This window comes from Schistocerca nitens, chromosome 4, assembly GCF_023898315.1.
Source record: "Schistocerca nitens isolate TAMUIC-IGC-003100 chromosome 4, iqSchNite1.1, whole genome shotgun sequence".
Taxonomy (NCBI): Eukaryota; Metazoa; Arthropoda; class Insecta; order Orthoptera; family Acrididae; genus Schistocerca; species Schistocerca nitens.
Genome location: NC_064617.1, coordinates 841,080,836 through 841,102,088, shown reverse-complemented (window position 1 = coordinate 841,102,088; position 21,253 = coordinate 841,080,836). Strand labels below are relative to the sequence as shown.

The window sequence follows — 21,253 nt, the reverse complement described above, 5'->3', positions numbered from 1 at the left end:
GGGCACCTCATTTCTCCACCAGCGTCGTTTGACAACTACTGCCGTAAGGTTGCTAAGGAAGTCTTGTGGTGGGGCACTTCATTTCTCTACCAGCGAGGTTGACAACTACTGCCATAAGGTTGCTAAGTAAGTCTTGTGGTAGGGGACTTCATTTCTCTACCAGCGAGGTTGACAACTACCGCCGTAAGGTTGCTAAGGAAGTTTTGTGGTAAGGCACTTCATTTCTCTACCAGCGAGGTTGACAACTGCTGGATGGTCGTTGGTGTATGTGGCCGTGCTTCAGTATGTCTTCCCAACTCATATCAGACGTGCTCGATAGGATTAGATCGGGAGAATGGAGAGTCAAGGTTATTCGCCAAATATTATCTACTCCACCTGCGCTTTTGGACGCGCTCGTCCACAGAAATGAAGTCAGGGCCGAACGCAGCCCTGAAAAGACGCACATATCACAATAACCCGTGTACCAACCTCGAAGTTGTGAAGGTCAGTACGCCTACGCAGCATTATGCCTCTCCAAATCACAACACGCTGACCACCGAATGGATCATGTTCGACAATGTTCCTGAGACCATTGCGTGTTCCCATGTCTCGCGATATGAGGATACATTCAGAATCACTACTTCGACTGAAACTGCTGTCACCTTAAGAGAGCACACGATCCTACTCCTCTTTTGTCCAGTCGCTCTGCTCTTGGCTCCATCGCAAACGGTGCAGCCGATGTGCAGGTGTCAACAGAACACAACGTACTGGTAATACGGCAAAGGGACCAACCCAATGCAGTCACCGTGACACTGCGGAGCATAAGATTACAGTGCTGTTAACTATGGTTGCAACTGCACCTGCTGTTTGACGTGGGTCCCATGTTGTTTGTGTTACAATGTAGCGGCCATCCAGTGGTGTTGTTGATCATGGTCGGTCACCGAATCACCTTCAGGCAGCAGTGCCTATGTTCTGGAACGCTCCTCGTTGCACATGAAACAATGCTGTGAGCAATACCAAACTCCTGGGCTACAGTTGTCACACTTGGTCCTTCTTCCAATTCATTGCTGATTCATCTGTGTGTGAAGCCATCCAAGTTTTGTCTGCGATCCATGTAGTTTGGAAGAACACCACCACAGTATTTACTGTCCCTTCAACTGTCTCATGTTGCGGGAGCGGCCCCATTTGGCATTACTGTCACGCTGCCGTCACGCCATCTGACGTGCAGCTTTATGTGCATGAGTGGAAGACCTCTGGCAACACGGTCGCGCAATTTCATTGATTTCCACCGAGTTGTTAATCTGTTGTGTTACTTCATCCACCTCGTCCGTACGTTTAGCAGATCAATGTAATTTGCCCACCCTGTATACACGAAAGTACCAGTAGCCTACTAGGAGGATAGTTAGCTCCTGACGATGACGACAGAAGAAGTCGTAGAAAGCGAAGCTTGACAAACAAATTTGGCGTAATAAAACAAAATCAACGACGTTCGTACAAAAACGTAGCTGTGAAAAACAGCTTTCTGGCATTACAGAACAACACCAGCGGGCTCGGTGGACGCCACACTTACCTCGTGTTCATGATGTGGTCCTCATGGTTGCCCCTGTTGAGGAAGACTCCGCCGGGGAACACGAGCAGACAGGCCAGCAATAGCAGTAGCACCTCTAGGCCCTTCTTCCCGCGGTCCACGAAGTCACCATTGAAGACGTACGGGTTCTCCGTGGATGGCAGCCCGTTCTGCAAGGAAACGTCATATATGGGTAAAGGTATTATTCAGAGTGTTATAATTCAGAAATTTTCATTTATAGGCGTGGGGTGAATAACATGGCCCATAACCGGAATACACGCTGATTTTTATAGAGGAGATTTTGATTTTTCAAAAACGTCATTATTCTTCCGCATAAAATATGTTCCAAAATCCTGTAGCATATTGACGTCAGTGTCATAGGGCATAATTAAGTACATTTGTCCTACGACCCTTCTTTATAAAAGGATTGACCTGCACTTTCTTGCAGTCGCCACATATCCTTCGTTGCTCCATCGGACTTCCATAAACCACTACTAGAAAGTGAGTAAGCAAGCGGCCTTCCACAGTGGTAACACCAGATCCTATCAGATCGCCGAATTTAAGTGTTCTCTGGCTGGGCTAGCACTTGGTTTGGTGACCATCCGGTCTGCCTTAATGTAGGCAACCTTAATGTAGGCTCCTTCTGCATCTAGTACAGATTTATTTGGCCCACCATTTATATATCTAGACACACTTCCCCAACAGTTAAAATGGATTACCCTGTAGACCTTGCTCACGAACGATTATGTTCTAAAATGTTAACTAGAGTCAAACTGAAGCTCCACTAATTCTCTTAAACATTTATAGGTACCGCAATACAGATTCTAGAGAAAGACAGATTGCAGAGGCAGCATGTAAAGTTCTGTATTGGTAGCATTTATATCTTTATATTTACTGGCACTGAAACATCAGTGGAATTCATAAATGGAACGACATACTGTTAAGTGGCATGTAAAATTTCTTGCACAGTGTAGTTGGGTGTTATAGTCTTTTTTTAGCAGATATCCAAAACCTTTCACCAACTAGCTTGGTAATTGAAGTAGCGGAACAAAGTTCATATGGCCCCACTCTCCATTCTTGCCAAATTTATACAAGAGGGCGAATTCAAGATCGCAGCGATATATATGGCAACATCACAATGATGTCATGCTGGGAAGTTCAATTTTTGGCGGGAAAATAGGTCATTTGGGCTACCTCCACATACTTAACCCCCTCCTCTCCCCACCTTGCCCACAGAAAATGGCGGGAAGTTCAAATTCCAGCGGACCGATGTAAACACCACGGCTACCTCCACTAGCCTAAGAAAATGGCGGGAAAATTGGGCACTTGGGCTACCTCTACTAACCTAAGTCATCTGACCACCACCTCTTCCTAGTACTTGGCGGGAGAATTGCTCAGCCTGTGCTGGGATACCAGATAGGGTGGACATAAGTCTTTGTCTTGCATGCAGTGTTTATTTAAACAATTTGAGGCAGTAGATCCATCCAGTGTGTTCACCATGAGGTCTGCAGTCCAACTGACCTAGTACACCAGGCTGTTCCAACCGAGCTCCAGGGAGCCGGAGCGCTCCGGAGCGCTCACTGTGGCAGGTCGGAGCCCGCGTGGAGGGGGAAAGCGAACTCACTGGCCCCTGGCCGCATGCAGCCGCAACTCACGCAATAATCCGTGTTCAATGACAGCTATGACTAGCCGCGGGAGCCCTGTACCTCTACTGGAGGATACCTATCTATTCATTGAGAGGCATGGCCGTCTGCAGTGTCTTGTTTGTCATAAAGTATTTAATTCTGCGTCCGCAGCACGTGGTCGTGCGGTAGCGTTCTCGCTTCCAACGCCTGGGTTCCCGGGTTCGATTCCCGGCGCGGTCAGGGATTTTCTCTGCCTCGTGATGACTGGGTGTTGTGTGATGTCCTTAGGTTTGTTAGGTTTAAGTAGTTCTAAGTTCTAGGGGACTGATGACCATAGATGTTAAGTCCCATAGTGCTCAGAGCCATTTTTTTATTTAATTCTGCGAAGATGTACAATATACAACGACATTACACACGTCTTCACGCAGCGCACTACGATCAGGTAGAAGGCGTTGCACGCAGAGAACTGGTAGCCAGGTTTAAGAATGACATACCAGGAGACGTAAATTTAGAAACGGTTTCGTAATGCGGAGGGTATCAAAACATGCAACATAGTTCGTGTTCTGTAATGCGTTTATAATTTTCAGGTGAATGACAGCGGAAAAAACACGACTGAATCTGCAATTCGAGCAAGTTACGGGGTCGCTCACATCATTGCGACGAGTGGCAAGCCGTTTTCGGTGGACCACTCGTAAAATCGTGCATGGTAGCAGTTGCAGAATGTTTATTTCCAAGGGAGGCGCAGGCAATTGAAGGGGTTTGCCTGTCGAAAGAAACAGTGTCTCGTCGAATCCTGGACATGGCAGCGGATTTAGAGACGCAGCTCAGGAAAAAGGCGGAGAGCTTTGTTGCATTTTCGCTAGCACTTGACGAAAGCACCGACATATCGGACTGTGCTCAGCTTGTAATCTTAGTGCGTGGTGTCGACATGGAGCTGCAAGTAACTCGAGAACTCTTGGATGTGGTACCACTCGATTACACCGCAACAGGATGTGCCATGTGCCGGCGTGCCGGCCCACTTGAATGGTCACAGCGAGCGACATGGCTCCCTGGAGCAGGGAGCGCACCGCGGCTCACAATGGAGCCGACGAGCTGGAACAGCCTGTAGTACACAGTACTGCCACCAGAGGATGCTGTCGTCCCTCCCATGACAAATCCTAGATGGAGGTCAGGGGTGGGGAAAATGGTGGGAAAAGGACTCAGCCAGTTGTGGGCTGCTGGAGAGGGGAAGGAATCTACTTTATTTATTTTGGAACAATTTATTAAGCGATGGATTTCACGTAGTTTACTTATTACAGTGATACAAAACACTCGCCATGACGTGCTTGGGGTCACAGTACATAGCATACAGACCAGCAAACTACTTGTAAATTATCTGAATAATGCAGTACACTGAAAATGGTTCAAATGGCTCTGAGCACTATGGGACTTAACATTTATGGTCATCAGTCCCCTAGAACTTAGAACTACTTAAACCTAACTAAACTAAGGACAGCACACAACACCCAGCCATCACGAGGCAGAGAAAATCCCTGACCCCGCCGGGAATCGAATCCGGGTACCCGGGCGTGGGAAGTGAGAATGCTACCGCATGACCACAAGATGCGGGCGCAGTACACTGATGTACAGACACGCACACAACTCATAAATTGTCAAAATAATGCATGTTAAAACTCTGCAAACACGTTTGTTAATTGTAAACTGTCTAAATAATGCATAGAACAGTGTACAGAACTGTAAACTACTGGTAAATCACCGAAATAATGCAATTCACTGATGTGTACACATGCACACTAACTATAGTTGGTCGAAATAATACTTACAATTTATTTAGGGACGGATTCCACGTAGTTTATTTATCACACTAATACACAACACTCACACTGGCGTCCTTGAGGTCGTAGTAAGTAGTCTACAGACCTGTAGACAACTCGTAAAACACCAATGTAATGCAGTACACTGATGTTCAGAGACGCAAACAACTCCTAAATTGTCAAAATAATGCGTGTAAAAGGCTCTGCAAACACACTTGCTGCCGGCCGCGGTGGTCTAGCGGTTCTGGCGCTGCAGTCCGGAGCCGCGGGACTGCTACGGTCGCGGGTTCGAATCCCGCCTCGGGCATGGGTGTGTGTGATGTCCTTAGGTTAGTTAGGTTTAAGTAGTTCTAAGTTCTAGGGGACTTATGACCTAAGATGTTGAGTCCCATAGTGCTCAGAGCCAAACACACTTGCTAATCGTCAACTGTCGAAATCATGCATTGCACAGTCTGCACGCCTGTTCACAAAATAATGCAACAGACACGAAAACAACTCCTAAATTGTCAAAAGATAATGCATGTGTCGTGCTATGCAAACATGCTCACAGGGTTTAAACAGCCAATAATAATGCAGTGCACAAACACTCATTGCACATAAAAACACTTTCGAAATATCATCAACAGTGACATATCAGAGAACTGCCCCGCTACATAGCTCCAAGGGGTACATGCTGGGCAATGTGCTCACGGTGGTTCCTTACGTGAGAGGCCTCTGGGCTGCGATCTCGTGTTTACTGTTGCTGGCGCGGTACCTCTCTACCTGTGGATACTGACGCCACATGTCATGCTATAGAAATCTGTTCCAATGGTTCCCAGAATAGCACAGGGTGCACTGTTCCTAGCGATCCTAATGCGACATGCGAGCTGCGTCTACCTGTGCATGCGTTTATCTCCCCAGTGTGGATGACACATTGCCATGAAATGTTCACTTGGCGAATCACCATCTGAAAGATACTTATTGTTATACTGGTGTCACATGCCTATGTAAACAAGAGCTCGGTCAACCTCTTGGAAATTGGCGAAGTGCTGCATAAATAATTAATGGTCGCTTTTGTTGGAGCTTTTGTGATGTCTCAGCATATCCGCATGGAAATTCTTGTCCGAACAGAACGTGTTTACGAAACTAGCCCAGAATAACGCCGAATTCATTCGTCCCGATGGTCCTAGAATGGCACCCCATCGATCACGTGTTTCCATTCCTGGAAATCGCAACGTCTGGCTTTCAACATACATCTCAGAAACACAAACGCTCTCACCACTATGTAGAACACTCCTGTGTCCTGGAACAGAGGAATTCTTACGAATAAATTTAGCATGCTAATCGGCTCTTACTGAATTTACCCTCCAAATTACTGATGCTGCCAGTGTGGAAGCACTGTCTGTCTTTTTCTTTCTTTCTGCAGGCGAGACTTTCAGTGGCAAAACTATTTTGTAAATATCGCCATATTGCAATGACAGTTAAATCCGGCAGAAGTGACCTAATTATCGTGAAATACGGGAAGACACTTGCTCAATAACGCTGCTATGCCAATGAAAACGGAAGCTTGAAAGCTATACTATGCCTCCCCATCACAAAAAAAGTTCATTTGCGCTAGGTGTTGGCAGCTGTACTACATTTACAAGCAATTTGAGAACATGGAATGAGAGGTGATGTCACAATCTCATGGGAAGAAGTGACATAAGAAAATCGATAGAATTGCGAAAAATGACAAGAAATATGTACAAATTGAGTGAAAATACACTCAAATGTGGGGAAATTGAGGAACTCGTGTGTTTTCTTTTTGGTGCATAACAATTCTTGTACATGGGAGTAAGCATGTGATGCCACAGGACTATGAGTAAACGTCGACATGGAAGCAAAGGGAACCAGGGAAACAGTCACTTTTTTTTCTGTTGAGGTAGCATTGTACTTTATGTCTATTGAGGTAACAGTGATACACGCGAGTTGACTACTGTATTTGACGCTTTTCAGGAACACAGGGAACCATCTGCCTCTAAACTTACATGTATCTGCGTTAAGGAATAACAGAGAGAGAGAAAAGACAGAGGGATCGATCGAGATGGAGCTGCAATGACGTAGGATATAATGGCAGACTGATGATGCATTCTAGAGATGGAGATGTTCTGTCAGGATGCAACAGTCGCGTGACATATCCTGCATTCAACTAGTATCTAAACACATGTCCTGTATGTGACTTACAGCACTGTCTACTCGCAATCGATAACAGTAAACCTCTCGATCATCAGAGGACTTCCATCTCATATGTGACGAAACGTGACCCTCCTCTTTCGACACATTTCTCTAAACGGACACAGATTTATGCTCTGTACTCGATTCCCTTGTCGCATCTTTGGTATAAAATCGAGACTTAAGTTTCATAACCAAGATGATTCTAAGGTAGCAATAGGTGTTTGTGAGACACTGCAGTCCCCGTGTATACATCTGCATGACAGATGTGCTGTTTACAGAGTTATTGGCGGCATTACGTGTAATTTCACATGTCAAACGTCGCTGCTATGCATTTACATATTGTGCTCGTGTAACGACAACTGTATCTATAATAATTTTTTCCTTTATGAATTTAGATAAGTTAATGTTGGCAAGGTTTTGAACTTCTTTTTCGGCTCGTATAGTGATGTTAAAGAAAATGCGAGTAACTTTTGTAATGAATATTATTATTTATGTTAGATTTCAGAGAATGTGATAATCAAAAGAAAGTGTACTTAATGTTAAAAATATTGTAAAATGTGGAAATTGTAATTTAAACACTTGGTCCATACGTAGGTAATGCATTAGAATATGTGTAATAGAAAACCTGTGGTGAATACCCTACCTGTAGGGGAGCGGGAAAAGGTGGAGGCAGGCGAGCGCGGGAAAACGCACACTGGGCGCGGTTCGGCGCAACGGGCACAGGAGTCAGTCGGAGGCGAGCAACAGTAAGAGTCGGAGTGGTAAATTGATCCGAGGAACAAGTACTGTACCGAGGAGGCTACCTAGGAAAAGTGGATTACATTGAGCCTCGGATGCCCCGATTCCGATGACTACTTGGCATGGCTATATTCTGAGGCACAAAATTGGAAAGATTACGACGCTAAGAAGATGGAAAGTGCCTATGTAGCGTGAGCCTTAGCCGCGCTTGTATGTGTGCCGTGCTGCCCGTAACCTCGCTGCCCGCCAACCGCCGCACCGACTTGCACAGGTCAAACCTTTATTTCATCTTTAGAAGTGTAAATGTGTGGACCAGTGTCGAAACTGTTGCTAATTGTGTAATAATAACGTGAATTTTACCAGAATTGCTTTAGCCATGACTTATCCTGATCACTGACCTAGACAGGATCCTTACCTCGTATTGTGCAACCCGAGTATCCTGAACTGAAAGTTTATAATTAGTGCAAATGAGAATTATCAGCAATCAAACTTTTGCTATAAAGAAATGCAATAGTTCTGTGAACTATTGCAAATGTTGGTAGAAGTATAAATAAGCTGAAAGATAGTCTTTTGAATTGAGTTATCGATGCTATTTAATTAACTTGAGACAGAACTAATGACAGTTAAATTATTCAGAAGTAAAACAAAAGATTAGTTATCCATTGATTGAGAAATTTGAGTGTTAATTTGACTTTTAGTAATTAACAGTTTCAGTATAACGACCATAACAGTTTCAGGGCCCCCCCCCCTTTTTCTTGTTCATTCTTTCAAACCTTGAAATGTGTTGATCAGATTTGACCAGTAAAGTTAAGTTCTACATTAATCCTAAGTGTATTAGTGTTGTTTTCCAATTTCAATAGTGACATTGTATGTGTGCTTTCAAAACTGCTTATCCTAGGGCAATCTATGCCCGATTTCAGTCTGATCAATATACTAAATGCAGTTCGTAGTAATCATTGCAGTGTGGTGTTGTGTGAATTTAGCTCGTCCAAATTAGTACAAAAAGAGAAAGCTTTAGTTCAGTGGAATTTTCTGGTTCCAAACTTTGCCATATAACGCATCATTACTACAGGTTACTATGCTTGTACATGCACCCAATTGTACAAGGAAAAACTCACTCATTGCCTAAGTAGGCTGGCGACCGAATTATTAATTAACGGTAGCATCTACTGTGTGTACTTCTTGTCTATGCGAACGCGCAATTATACTATACATGTGTTTGACGCCTCACTGTAGTTATTTACTGATTACAAGTCCGATCTTGCTTCTATTAGGTACACGCGGTCAATTTATGTACTAAAATCCTTGTTTATAAGGTGAAGCCCGTGAACTTATTACAGTACAGGCTTTATACAGCTAACGTACGTCCGTTAAAGGACGGTAGCGTTACATGTGGCTTCCCGGTGACAGGACATCCAGTTGTAGTCGATTACAAATTAACGTAAAGATCGAACAGTGGATGTCCAGTGGCACGAATAGCAATAAAAATCAGTAAAATAAATTGCAGGAGCGTCAGGTATAATAGTGTGGTGTAGTTGGTATCTAGTATGGATAGAAACGTAGGCAGGGTAGATGCGCCAAGCGAAATGGAGAATGCGACTGGCAGTAGCAGGAGTTTACGCGGCCAGATAACAGATGGCGTTAGCGGAAGACAATTAGCATACATACAGTACCATGAACACGTCAACGAGCAGATTGAAATGTCGAGATCGTATCGAACACAGCAAGGGACAAAACAGGAAGTAGAGGGTGACTTTGTAGATGATAGTGGGTACGTCAACGAATCCACTGACATGTTTGATTCACCACAGATAAAGAAAGAACCGAAAGAAACTTCTGAAGTAGAACCGGAACACACGGATTCCGTAGAACAAAACAGTATAAAAATTTTAAGTATGAACGACTTATTTGAACAATTAACCAAACAAATCACAGGACAGAGTGAGCAGCTCAAAATACAGAACGAGCAGCTTAAAACACACGTTGACGAACAACTCAAAACACAAAATGAGCAACTTCAAAAACAAGTCGGCAATCAGGTTAATCAGCTCAAAACACACGTTGACGAGCAGCTAAAAACACACGTGGATCGAATTGAAGGACAGGGAATTAAAATTAGTAAACAAATAGAACAGGTAGAACAAAAAGTGGGTAATTTAAATTCTGTGGTAAATACTCTGAAACTTGAAGTTGATACCATTAACAAGAATATGGATACTATGCAGGGGGAAATTGTTAACATTAACAGTAGGTTCGATGTTGAAATTCTCAACATCCAAGAGAAAGTAGAACCTCTGGTTGAAACTAAGGTAGACGAAAAAGTTTTCGGTCTCAAAACTGAGATCGTAAACGAATGTCAACACGGAATATCACGATTGGAAAAGGTAGTTTTAGAAACTGAAAGGGATTTAAATAAAAAAGTAACCGGATGTGTTCAAAATTGTGAACAAAATACTACGAAAATTCAAGGCAAAATTTTTGACCTTGAGAACAAAATTAAAGATAGGCCTGGTGTTGTCTGTAATAGCACACCGATTACGAAGCTGTTAGAAGGCGAGGAACGCTTCGATCCAGCCAAAAAACATAACGGGTGGCATCCGTTAGATTTTATCAAAAATTGCGAGAGAATATTTCCTGAGCACCTGTCTGATCAGGAAAAGATAAACGTTGTAATTAGCGCCTTAGCCGGTGATGCTAAGCGCTGGGGAATAAATTTAAATACCGAACGAATGACGTTCGAAGAATTTAGACAGAAATTTACGGAAGAATATTGGTCTGAACAAAAGCAGGACCACTTATGGCGGGAGTTCATCATGGCCAAACAGCATGATAACAGGGGCAGAAATTCTTTGAAAGATTTCTGCGAGAATTGGTACCGAAAATTGACACATTTAAGAGGCCGAAGATCAGATTCGGAAATTATCTGGGAGCTATATAAAAAGCTTCCGGAGGATTCAAAGAGATATGTGGGAAGCAATCATCGTAGCTTCCAAGCATTTCTAGAAAGGGTCGAAGACGAAGACCATTGGCGCGCAAGTCGTGCCAACTATCAAAACTTTGGTAACCATAATAACCGACACAATGACGAACGAAATGACGGCGAAGGATTTCGCGTCAATATGTTGCAAAGAGGTAGGGGCAGAGGTAGAGGAAGAGGAAATTATTCAGGTCGCGGTAGAGGGTATACCGCGCAAAGTAACAACGACGCGGGAAACTAATTTCCGCGAACGTTGCGGGCCAAACGGAAGCGGACAATACATACCGGCCCCGATTTGAAAAAAAATACCGGACCGACCGTAATGTAATGAGACAGGCTAGGGACAGGCACGGGACGCTGCGACGTGTTGTGGCGAAACAAGCGTCAGCTGCGAGCCAGAATGAGTCATTTCTGCCGCACAGAACGCTACAGGTTAACAGGCGAGTGGAGCATCAGAGGGCAACGGCCCAGCCTAGCAGAACATCTGTTAAGAAAGAAGCCGCTAGAAATACGGCAGCAGTAGATACGAATATAGCCGTCAGGGCTAATGAAAATCTTACGAGTGATAATTCCGTGGCAAAGGAAACGATAAAGGAAACTGTGAATACACAGAGAGGTGCGGTTAGCAGTGTTTGTAATGAGATAAAAGGCGAGGATGAATTAGCAGAAGTAACTGATTGGCGTGTGCAGATCGATGATCTGTACAAGGGCCTAAAGCAATGTGAGTGGGAGGATTTTAAGGAGTATGAGGCGAAGAAGGTAGTTAATAGGAAAGGAAATGATAGGGACGTCGATAAGGTGACGTGGCCCGAATTGGAAGAGGAGAGAATAAATAGCGCCGCGCAAAGTACGCGTGCCACCAATAGGATGCAGATTAAGGATAGGAAGGATTTGGAGGATGAGGTCCTCAGCATGGACGAAGAAATAACTTCTGCTAACAGTCCGCAAATAGTACAAGCTGCTACCGATAGGCACCGCGGAGAAGGGGCAGATGATTACCTGAAAGTAATCAATGTCCACGAGGATTATACCGAATATGAAGTCACAGTGGATGTGAATAAAGCTGAGGATGAGGCCGTATTGCCAAAAGAGGAGATTGAGTTAAAATCCAAGCCTGACGACAATACAGAGGAGGAACTTAGTGCCTGTCTCAGAAAAGCTTTTATGTTAGAACCTGAAAGCGATCCGGAATGGTCGGATTCCGACGATAGTTCGGATGATGAAAGGTACGCAAATACGGACAAAAATGAATGTACTAACTCTCACTATTGTGCAAAAGTAGCGTACTTAAGTGAATCTGATGTTGAGGGAGAAAGTAGTGGTGATTCTAGTGAAGATGAATTTTTAGGTGTAGACGAAAGTAAATATACTTTTACTGAAAGAGGGTATGAGAAAATCAGTGAAAGTAAAGGAGGTGCAATTAATGTCGATATTGTACCTAACGATGACAACGTATCAAAACAAAATCCAGACGCTGAAACAGAACAGAGAAAGAAAGAACCACCAGACGACTCAGGGTTTATTTCGCAAAGAGTTCAGGTAATTAATAACTTTGAACTTCCGGAACCCAAGAAACCGCCAGATATATGCAAGGTGGATGTGAAAAGCATATCTTGGGACGATGTTATCGTCGACCCGGATTTGCTCAAGGAAGACCACGATAATGAAAAACATGCGACGGTTAGACAAACTATAATACCAGTTGAAATTTATAACGTGAAATTGCAAGTACTTCTTGATACTGGGTCTCAGATAAGTGCAATTTCTGTCATTTTTCGAACTCATTGGTGATAAGCCTGGGCTAGTAATTATGTCAGTGAAAGGTGTAAAAATTGTTGGTGCAACTGGTAAGGCTAGTAAGCCGGTAAAGAACCAGATTTTGGTTGAATTTAGCATAAAAGGACAAAAATTTGAACATGATTTTTTGGTTGTGCCAGACTTGAGTACTGAAATGATTTTGGGGATAGATTGGTTGGATAAAGAAAAGGTTATCATTGATTGTAGCCAGGGAGTGATCAAAATTAATAGTACATTTAGGAATGTGGAATTAAATTTTGAGGAAAGTGGGAAAGTGTTTGAGTCTGAGATCGATTCTTTGTTGTTGGAAATCGACCAAGGGAATGATGGGTTGACAAACAAGTACGAGGTGTACCATGTCCAGAGAATATTAAATGAGAGTAACGAGCAGGGGCATGAATTTAAGGGGATGGTGGAAAATTTAGAGGGAATATCTACCGAACAGAAAGCAGAATTGCTTGAAATTTTAGATAATAACAGCCCCGTATTTTCGGACAAACCTGGCCTAGTTAAGGATTTTGAATACCAGATTGAAACCATAGAGCATAAACCTTTTTTCGTAAGACCGTTTTCGATACCCATATCAAAGAGGCAGGCTGTTCAAGTAGAAATAGATAAAATGATAGAGTGGGGGGTAATCGAACGAAGTAGCAGCGAGTATAATAGTCCCCTTATCATAGTGAACAAAAGGGATGGGGGAGTGAGAGTAGTTATCGACGCCTGGACTTTAAACAAAATTGTAAAGAAGGAAATTGACAGACCTGAAAATCTGGACGAAATGCTCCAAAAATTTTATAACGTGAAATATTTAACCAGTCTGGATATGACAGCCGGATATTGGCAAATCCCATTAAGTAAAGAATCCCGTAAATATACTGCTTTTCTATTTGCCGGTAAATGCTATCAGTATAAAGTAGTGCCGTTCGGGCTTAGCACATCTGTGGCAGTATTTATTAGGGCACTGGACTTTGTGTTGGGGAGAGAACTGAGTTCCCGGCAAACCATTTATGTAGACGATTTACTGATTGCTACAGAAACATGGCAAGAGCATTGCGAGTTATTGCGAAAAGTTTTTGTTGCTCTACAAGCAGGGGGCATGACACTTAAGTGGAAGAAATGTGAATTTGTAAAATCGGAAATAAAGTTTCTGGGGCACATTATTACTACAAACGGCATTGGAAAAGATCCGGAAAAGTTAAGTGCAATATCAGGGTGTCCAGTTCCTAGAAATAGAAAACAATTGAAAGCCTTTTTAGGTTTATGTGGATTCTATAGAAAATTCGTCAAAGGGCAAGTTTTTAATAGTCCTCATTTGAATAATCTACTTAAGAAAAATAGTGCTTTTGTGTGGAGTGAAGGGTGTATGAGGGATTTCGAAAAATTAAAATACGAACTTTTGAGTGACAATATTTTGCATCACCCCATACTCTCGGAACCTTTCCATATGAGTACTGACAGCAGTGCGTATGGAATTGGTATAGAAATTTTCCAAGAAATCTGTAATGGCGAAGAAATCGAACACAGGACTATCGCGTTTGCAAGTAGAACTCTAACAAAATACGAGAGAAACTACACTATTTCGGAAAAGGAAGCTTTAGCCATTATATGGGGGCTAAAGAAATTTAGAAATTATCTGTGGGGCCATAAGCTCGTCATACATACTGACCATAAAGCTTTAACTTTTCTTAAAGATTGCCGTTTACTAAATGGTAGACTAACTCGTTGGGCATTATACCTACAACAATTTGATTACGAAATTTATTATGTCAAAGGTACTGAGAATTATGTGGCAGATGCTTTATCTCGATTGCCTAATGGTATGAGTGAAGTGCCAAATGAAAATGGTGAAGAGGGTACTTTTCAGATAAGGTATATGAAAGAGGTTTCAGGAAAGAGGAAAATGGAGCAGATATGTAAAAATATGAGATACCATCAGAATGAGGATTCAACCTGGAAATCAGTGAAGGTAAATTTTGACAGTGTGCAGTATCCTCAAATTAAGAAGTATTACAAAATCTTTAGAGGCATTTTATATAGGAGGAAAGATTTAGCCACTGAGGAATGGAGAGTATGTTGGCCACACCAGTTTGATACTGAGGTCATAGACTATTTTCATTTAGCATTGGGGCATAGTGGGCCAAAGAAATGTCTAGATAAATTGAACAATGTAATAGTGATTACTGGTAGTAGGAGTAAGAAGGTAAAGGAACGAATTAAGTCGTGCGATGTCTGTCAAAAGGCCAAAGTGCCGAACAAAACTAGTAGGGGACTAATGCAAAGTACGTTGCCTGAAGACACCCTTGACTTATTATCGGTGGATTTATATGGTCCCCTCCCAAAGACTTCGGGAAATTGTGCATATATTTTGGTGATTTTGGAAGTATTTTCAAAATTTGTGAAATTATACTCCTTGAAAAAAGCGACAGCAAAAGCTGTATTTAGTAGGATGGTCGAATACTTCAGGACCATCGGGAAACCCAAAGCAGTACTATCTGACAATGGACCCCAGTTCATATCCAAAATTTGGAAGGAGGGAATGGAGAAAGTTGGTGTGGAGGTTAAATATATTGCCGCCTACCATCCTGCAAGCAACCCGGTTGAAAGGTACATGCGAGAAATCGGGAGATTGTGTAGAACATACTGCAGTCACAATCATAGAGCCTGGGGCAGATTTATATCGGATTTTGAGAATGTCATGAACACATTACATCATGAAACTACAGGGTTTCCACCGGAAGAAATTTTGTTAGGCAGAAGTAGTAAAAGTTTAATTGAAGCAAAACTAGAGTTTCTACCTTGTACAAGTTTGGGGTTGGATCAAAAGAAAGAATTGGTGATAAAAAGGGCAAAGCAAAAAGCTGAAGCTAGATCTAAAAGACACAATAAAAATTTAAAAGTTTCAAAATTTAAAATTGGAGATTATGTTCTTTTAAAAACCCACGAAAAGTCTAGTGAACTAAACCATGAAATTTCAAAATTTAAATATATTTATAATGGACCATATATAATACAGAATATTCCACATGACAATGCTTACTACCTGATCTACCCAAAATCCAAAAGACCTTTAGGTGTAAGAAATATTGTGGACCTGAAACTGTATATTCCTAGAAATGAGTGATATAAGGATAATCAGAAAGCGACTTGCAGTAAATGTGCTGTATCTTATGCTGAACCCAAGTTATTCTAAATGTAACTGATCTTTGTAAATGTCTGTATGCCCTTGAAAGTGTGCTAATGTAGTTATGTAAGTTTCAGATTACCACTTGTACCGTAACTGTAAAAATGTATGGAGAAAGGATAAAGGCTATAAGCCAGATAAAAGATGGGCCTGTCAAAAAGGAAAATGGGCAGTGTATGAATCATGATATGAAGGACTGCCAAATACTAATGAGGGCAGATAAATAGTCGATGGAAAATTGTAAATATGATCCAGAAGAAGTGACAATATGAAGTGAAAAGGACTGCCCAAATCCGCATAATAGGCAGCAAATAGGTGTATTTAAATTTTTTCAATATGTGTGTGTGTACTTTGTTTAGCAAGTAAGGAAATGGACTGCTATTCAAAACAAGCAGCGACAAATTATTTTATAGTGTGTACAAAATATGCAATTGTTTTGTAATTAAATGTTTGTATTCCATAATTTTAAATTATTTCTTTGATAAATTTAGGAAAAATAATTAAATTACTATTTTAGTAATGTTATGATGATAAGTTGGACTGTGCAAAAGGCACTTGAGTAAATGACAAGTAAATGTTTTTGGAATGTTAAAAAATATAGACCTATATAATGTGAGTGAAAGGAAGTAGGTGGTATAAAATTTTGGACATTTACGTAAAAAGGATTCAGAACAACTGTATAAATGTAATATTTAGTGTTCCCATTAAATTTACACGTTGTGAAAATTACTGGAAACAGGGGCATGTGTAACGACAACTGTATCTATAATAATTTTTTCCTTTATGAATTTAGATAAGTTAATGTTGGCAAGGTTTTGAACTTCTTTTTCGGCTCGTATAGTGATGTTAAAGAAAATGCGAGTAACTTTTGTAATGAATATTATTATTTATGTTAGATTTCAGAGAATGTGATAATCAAAAGAAAGTGTACTTAATGTTAAAAATATTGTAAAATGTGGAAATTGTAATTTAAACACTTGGTCCATACGTAGGTAATGCATTAGAATATGTGTAATAGAAAACCTGTGGTGAATACCCTACCTGTAGGGGAGCGGGAAAAGGTGGAGGCAGGCGAGCGCGGGAAAACGCACACTGGGCGCGGTTCGGCGCAACGGGCACAGGAGTCAGTCGGAGGCGAGCAACAGTAAGAGTCGGAGTGGTAAATTGATCCGAGGAACAAGTACTGTACCGAGGAGGCTACCTAGGAAAAGTGGATTACATTGAGCCTCGGATGCCCCGATTCCGATGACTACTTGGCATGGCTATATTCTGAGGCACAAAATTGGAAAGATTACGACGCTAAGAAGATGGAAAGTGCCTATGTAGCGTGAGCCTTAGCCGCGCTTGTATGTGTGCCGTGCTGCCCGTAACCTCGCTGCCCGCCAACCGCCGCACCGACTTGCACAGGTCAAACCTTTATTTCATCTTTAGAAGTGTAAATGTGTGGACCAGTGTCGAAACTGTTGCTAATTGTGTAATAATAACGTGAATTTTACCAGAATTGCTTTAGCCATGACTTATCCTGATCACTGACCTAGACAGGATCCTTACCTCGTATTGTGCAACCCGAGTATCCTGAACTGAAAGTTTATAATTAGTGCAAATGAGAATTATCAGCAATCAAACTTTTGCTATAAAGAAATGCAATAGTTCTGTGAACTATTGCAAATGTTGGTAGAAGTATAAATAAGCTGAAAGATAGTCTTTTGAATTGAGTTATCGATGCTATTTAATTAACTTGAGACAGAACTAATGACAGTTAAATTATTCAGAAGTAAAACAAAAGATTAGTTATCCATTGATTGAGAAATTTGAGTGTTAATTTGACTTTTAGTAATTAACAGTTTCAGTATAACGACCATAACAGTTTCAGGGCCCCCCCCCCCTTTTTCTTGTTCATTCTTTCAAACCTTGAAATGTGTTGATCAGATTTGACCAGTAAAGTTAAGTTCTACATTAATCCTAAGTGTATTAGTGTTGTTTTCCAATTTCAATAGTGACATTGTATGTGTGCTTTCAAAACTGCTTATCCTAGGGCAATCTATGCCCGATTTCAGTCTGATCAATATACTAAATGCAGTTCGTAGTAATCATTGCAGTGTGGTGTTGTGTGAATTTAGCTCGTCCAAATTAGTACAAAAAGAGAAAGCTTTAGTTCAGTGGAATTTTCTGGTTCCAAACTTTGCCATATAACGCATCATTACTACAGGTTACTATGCTTGTACATGCACCCAATTGTACAAGGAAAAACTCACTCATTGCCTAAGTAGGCTGGCGACCGAATTATTAATTAACGGTAGCATCTACTGTGTGTACTTCTTGTCTATGCGAACGCGCAATTATACTATACATGTGTTTGACGCCTCACTGTAGTTATTTACTGATTACAAGTCCGATCTTGCTTCTATTAGGTACACGCGGTCAATTTATGTACTAAAATCCTTGTTTATAAGGTGAAGCCCGTGAACTTATTACAGTACAGGCTTTATACAGCTAACGTACGTCCGTTAAAGGACGGTAGCGTTACAATATCGCACAGAATAGATATTTTAAGGAAGTAGTTTTTCCAATTTACTGTTCATTACGATAGTTAATCGTAGAGAAACCGGAAAGAAGGATGTATGTCATGTCCTGGAAATATATTTTATGCACTGGAATATTAACAGTGTTACATTCCATACGACTAATAGGTCGGAAACTGAAGTGACGTACCATGATAGCCTGTTTTAAGTGCGGAACGTTGTAGCCTTGGGAGTGCATGCGTTTATGTTCTCTCATACCAATACCTTCCAGCTACTGATCCGAGACTCTAGAACAATACTTTACACTTGATAGCGTGGTTGATATACGTAAAAATGCTTCAAACTCCAGCCGTCTGGAGCTCCAATATGCACAAAAACCAGCCGTTTCTTGTCTTCCTTAACTGTCTGATATTACATCACAACACTTTCATATATGTTACTATACACCAATAAGGGGTGCTCACCTCCTCGACATAGACGCATCTGGAGAAATCTTGCATATATGGTTGGGCAAGGACTTAGCTAGATCCATTCATTCATGAGATGCAGAATGTAGCGGCGTACATCTGGTCAGCTGCCGATTAAATTGGTAATGGTGCTGCAAAGTGGGCTGGTCAAAGACAGTGCGAGGGGGCCTTTCAGTCTTATCCTAAGACTATGAGAACGCTCTGTGACTTTCATCCGCATAGAGATAGATCGTAAATTATGCACTATGCTTCAGGTGCTAGAAATATGTAGAGTGCTGTCTGGTATACTTTGATGATGTATGTGTTTGAGAATTAACAATGAATGGACATACTGCAAAGTCATCTATTTATATTCGCAATGATACTCGCAAAGTAGAGAAGGGGCGATTTAGCTATGATATTAAATTTGGGAAACATGCTGTCGCATCATTGGTCGGTGTTGAAATTACTGTGAAACAGCTAAAATTGTTCACACTGTCAACTGTGATGCTTATTATTCAAGCCATAACGGTATTTTTTCCATTCCATCCATCCACTGGTACACTGCTGGTTCCCACACAATGATTGACTGACATCGCTTGTTTGAGTCAGGGAAGGAGTTTCGATGGAGGAGCAAAACAGCACTAAAACAGCAATTGCGTACATGACTCCATTATGTGGAATCAGTCGAAACAGAACACAGAGCCATCGGCTATTCCATCACTGTGGTAAATGAGTTTAAATGTATAGGTCGTCAGTCACCCTTGAACAATAGTTTCCAAACTCTGCACAACGCCGCGAAACTCTTCCAGTTTCCTTATGTTGTTACTGTCTTTTAGTTAAAATCATCCCGTGTGTGAGGTGTGTTATAGTAGCAGCAGTAGCAAGATGTCTAGTTTTCTGTGAGAAGCAATGGATCAGAGCGTGTTAATGTCAGAACCTGACACAGACCTCGAAGTCGTGGTGGAAAAAACAAAATGTATGGCAGTGTACAAAGTGTGTTACAGGATAAAAAAAACAATGTTTCAAACAATGACAAAGGGTCACAGGGAGTGTTTCTTCGACTTATAGTATAGTGTGTGGGATATTGTCATCCTCCTACAGTATTGGCTATGCAACTTTACACTGGTCTGTGCAATGGATCAATAGCTGTATATTTAATAGCATCGCCACATGTGCTCGATGCTACAGTGTAGGCAGTATTTGTTTTCGATATATGGGAGAAGAGAGATGTTGTAAAAATGATATCTAATTCTCTATCAGATGAAGTTGGAGGAGATTTTATAGTTCGCAATGTGTTCTCTGTTGGATGGTATAGAATTATGAAGATAGCATGTTGGGGTGATAGATGTGAGTGGGTCCTGTGGGACGTGGATCCGCTTCAGACAGCAGTACTTGTATGTAGTTTGGGGATGCTCCACAATGATGTAGCAAAATCTTCGTCCTTAGCCCAGTTGTTCTACTGCCTTTTATACTACCTCGTGTTGCAGGAGCATGCTTCGTTTGGTGCTGACCTTACACATTGAGCACTGTTGGCGGAGCTACGGAAACATGTTCCCAATTTCACCAAATGGTTAAAAACATGGTCCTGTTGCACTCAGGTCATTCTGTTTCTACACGGGTAGAAGGAGGTGGTAGATACAGCTCTCTCCGACTTATGCTCAGTCCCTACTTAAGTTGGAACTATCACATGCACAAAGCTGCAGAAATGGAAACAGTTGCAAGAGGCATAGGGTCTGTATAATATTTTAGTGTAGCTAATAGGTTAGAAAAGGGTGACTCGTTTCAGGATTTGAGAGTGCCAGAAACATGAGTCATTAGTGGCTGTAACCATTCAAGGACTTCTACATAGGATCCAATGCAGATATGTGGTTGAATGGAAAAACTTGACTGCAAATGTTAGACAGCATTTCTACTGGAGAGCGTAACACTAGAGATCTGAAAAAGTAGTGTACATTTCTTACGACCTCAGTTAGCACACCAACTTTCATCTATAACCCAGTGGATATATCACAGAACCTATGACATGGCATCGAGACCGAATGCATTACAAATACTGGAGAAATATCTAGTGGCAGCACGAGGGAGTTGCAAATACCGGTTTCATACAGTATTCCTTAGCCAAATCATTTTCAAAGTTGAGTGATTCTATCAAGAGGTTGCATCGTGGGCTATGTGTAACTGCACTGTTGGTCAGATACTATACACTCCTGTGATCATGGTCTATATTCAGTATCATGGTATTTGTATGGAAAAACCTATTCATTTGGAGGTAACTCGGTAAGTATATTTATAAAGCCAGTATAGCTTTTAACATGAATACTTGTGTGCACCTATAGAACCAAGACCGCTTCTGATAGTAATATGGTCATGTTTTTTAACATGTGGCGGTTTGTAAGACGATTACAACTCTC

At 41.6% G+C, this 21,253-nt stretch overlaps 1 protein-coding gene across 1 annotated transcript in view; it reads right to left on the bottom strand.

Annotated features, from left to right (window-relative positions):
* The window catches only part of LOC126253274 (serine/threonine-protein phosphatase rdgC), a 1,933,713-nt gene that overhangs the window by 618,547 nt on the left and 1,293,913 nt on the right, over positions 1 to 21,253 (bottom strand). The window contains exon 8 of the mRNA XM_049954489.1: positions 1,550 to 1,716. Coding sequence (XP_049810446.1) covers positions 1,550 to 1,716 — 167 coding nt within the window. The remainder of the gene's footprint in view (positions 1 to 1,549; positions 1,717 to 21,253) is intronic.